The sequence below is a fragment of the Triticum aestivum genome, chromosome 4A, assembly GCF_018294505.1.
Source record: "Triticum aestivum cultivar Chinese Spring chromosome 4A, IWGSC CS RefSeq v2.1, whole genome shotgun sequence".
NCBI classification, from domain to species: Eukaryota; Viridiplantae; Streptophyta; class Magnoliopsida; order Poales; family Poaceae; genus Triticum; species Triticum aestivum.
The window spans coordinates 440894565-440896910 of NC_057803.1; the positions used below are offsets into that span (position 1 = coordinate 440894565).

General features: G+C 53.1%; 1 protein-coding gene across 1 annotated transcript; it reads right to left on the minus strand.

Annotated features, from left to right (window-relative positions):
* Positions 1-517: 517 nt before the first annotated feature.
* On the minus strand, positions 518-1759 carry LOC100125738 (xylanase inhibitor protein 1). The gene has a single exon (XM_044507969.1). The coding sequence runs from the start codon at positions 1576-1578 to the stop codon at positions 685-687; it is 894 nt and encodes a 297-aa protein (XP_044363904.1). The 5' UTR covers positions 1579-1759; the 3' UTR covers positions 518-684.
* Between the last annotated feature and the right edge of the window lie 587 nt (positions 1760-2346).

Sequence of the window (2346 nt, forward strand, 5' to 3'; positions counted from 1 at the left end):
CGAGCACCATCCTTTTTTTATATGCCGACAGGTGTGCTGGCATGACCACGGAGCCGCGATGGCGTGGTCGAACTCAAGTCTCACCCTTTTTGTGTGCTGACATGTGTGCCGGCCGCTGGCGAGTGCGCCAACATGAATTGTGTGGTGTTATTTTGAAGCCGGCGCTGGCCGACATGGCCGCTGGCATGATCTATGGCGGCGAGTCTTTTCTAAAAATTACGTGCGGACATGAAATGAGTCGACGCGTTGAGTGCATTGCCGGTCTAAATCTAAAACAGGGCGGACACTGGGCGGGCGGCCGACCCAAACAAACAAAAAACGAACAAAACACCGTCCGTTTGGGTCGGCACGTTGCAGTTGCTCTAAGTGTGATGGTTTTGAGCAATTTACTCCCGGACACCAACATATGTGCTGTACGCGGCGGCGGTGTGTTTGTATAGCATGCCCGGCGTGTGAACTCATTGGAAACGTGACAAAGAAAGTGATCGAGCAGATAACAAACACGGAAATCCATCAATTAATCCAAACCTTCACAGAGGTCTCACTTTATTATTGTATAAAGCACACAACTGCACACTGGTGATACTTATTTACCGTAAGGTAAGCAAACACATGCAGAGGAGTATGCAGTACACAGACGGATACACCAAATTCACACACGGTGACGATGTGAGCGACGGAGGCTCAAGCCCATTGGATAGCGTAGCTGCTATAGTTGGTCCGCTTGTCCTCGTAGCGTTCCCACACCATGACGCCGCCGTAGTTGGCCGCCTTCTGCGCCACCTGTATGACGCTGTAGTAGAGGTTCTTTGGGTGAACGTAACCGACCTTCTGCTCCGACGCCGGCAGCCCGAGGTAGATCTGCGCCGACGGGTACGCCGCCGTCCACTTGTCCCACTGTCGCTGCCAGTTGGCGGCGCAGTCGGCGTCGTCGTAGAACCTGACGAAGATGCGTCCGACGAGCCCCGTGGCGAGCGCCCACTCCACGTGCCGGTCCGGGTAGCCGCACCGCGGCGTGGCCGTCAGCTGCACCGGCGTCCTGCCGCGGAAGTCCTTGTTGAAGTTCCAGAGCCGCTTGGCCAGCTCGTCGTAGTTGGCCGGCGCGCCGTTCTCGATGAAGAAGTCGATGCCATCGACGAAGGCGTCGCCGAACGGGCGGTAGACGCCCTTGCGGGTGCCGAGCATGTAGGCGTTCCAGATGTAGTCGGCGACGTCCGCCGCGGACTGGGCGGTGGGCAGGGAGTACTGGTTGCCGAAGCCCCCGATGGAGAGGAAGACGAGGATGTTCTTGGACTGGCAGTGCTTGATGTCGGCGCCGACGGCGGAGACGTCGTGGCCGGACAGGTCGAGGTGGTAGTTGCCGCGGCCGAAGACGTCGAGGAAGGAGATGATGGCGATGGTGTAGGTGCCGGTGTCGCAGGCCTCGCGGAGGGACCCCTCGTTCTTGTTCCTACCCCAGAACACGGCCACCTGGCCGGTCTTCCCCGTGGCCGCGGCCGGGACGGCAAGGAAGGTTGCGGCGCAGAGGAGAGCCGCGAGGAGTAGGAGGGAGGCTGGCCGACCGCGTACGAGCGCCATTGGTGGGTAGATGAGTTTTCTTGTTGGTGTGAAGAATTACGTGCGTCGAGCTAGCTAACTAGCTAGCTATAGTTGACAAATGGCACCGCACAAGTAAGTCGTTCAATGCTCAGCTGGGTTTTGGTCGCATCGAACCTGTGCGCCGCGCGCAGGAGCTCTGACTCTACTCCACTCCATTCCATGGACGGGATAACATACTTAACATGGAGGACAGCTCACATCAAGACGAAGTACGAATAATCCATTTGATTTTGCTGGTAAGACGTCCGAATATTTTTTTATGGAAAATGATCGACATCAAGGATAGATGGAAGGAGAAGGAAAGCACGTACCAAATATGCCAAGGATCTGGACACCTGGAGGAGGTTCAGGACCCATTTTAAACAGGCCAGTCAAAGCGACGTACGTGGCATCTCTGTCGGTCCTTTAGTAGAACACATGAACTAGGTGATTGCTTCGCGGGTTGCTGACGGATTTTAAATATTATAATTCTGAATAAATTTTGTATGAAAGAAATGGCCTAAATCAAAAGCTATTATTTTTGAAGATAATTGTGTGAACAGAGAGTATGCATGTAAGGTTGAACCATTGGAGATGAAACAATTAAATTGTGGTATGCATGTGCTAAAAAATAGTTTTAGTGGATGTTGATGTGGCACATTTGATGATGTGGAGGATTATAGAATTAGAGTTAGTGGGAATCAACTATTTAGATGTTATAGATTACATAATGCGTATTTATATATTACGGGCACATGCTAGTTAGCA

Bases quoted from the DNA above. Each gene is read 5' to 3' on its own strand.
- LOC100125738 (XM_044507969.1), bottom strand. From the start codon at position 1,578: ATGGCGCTCGTACGCGGTCGGCCAGCCTCCCTCCTACTCCTCGCGGCT.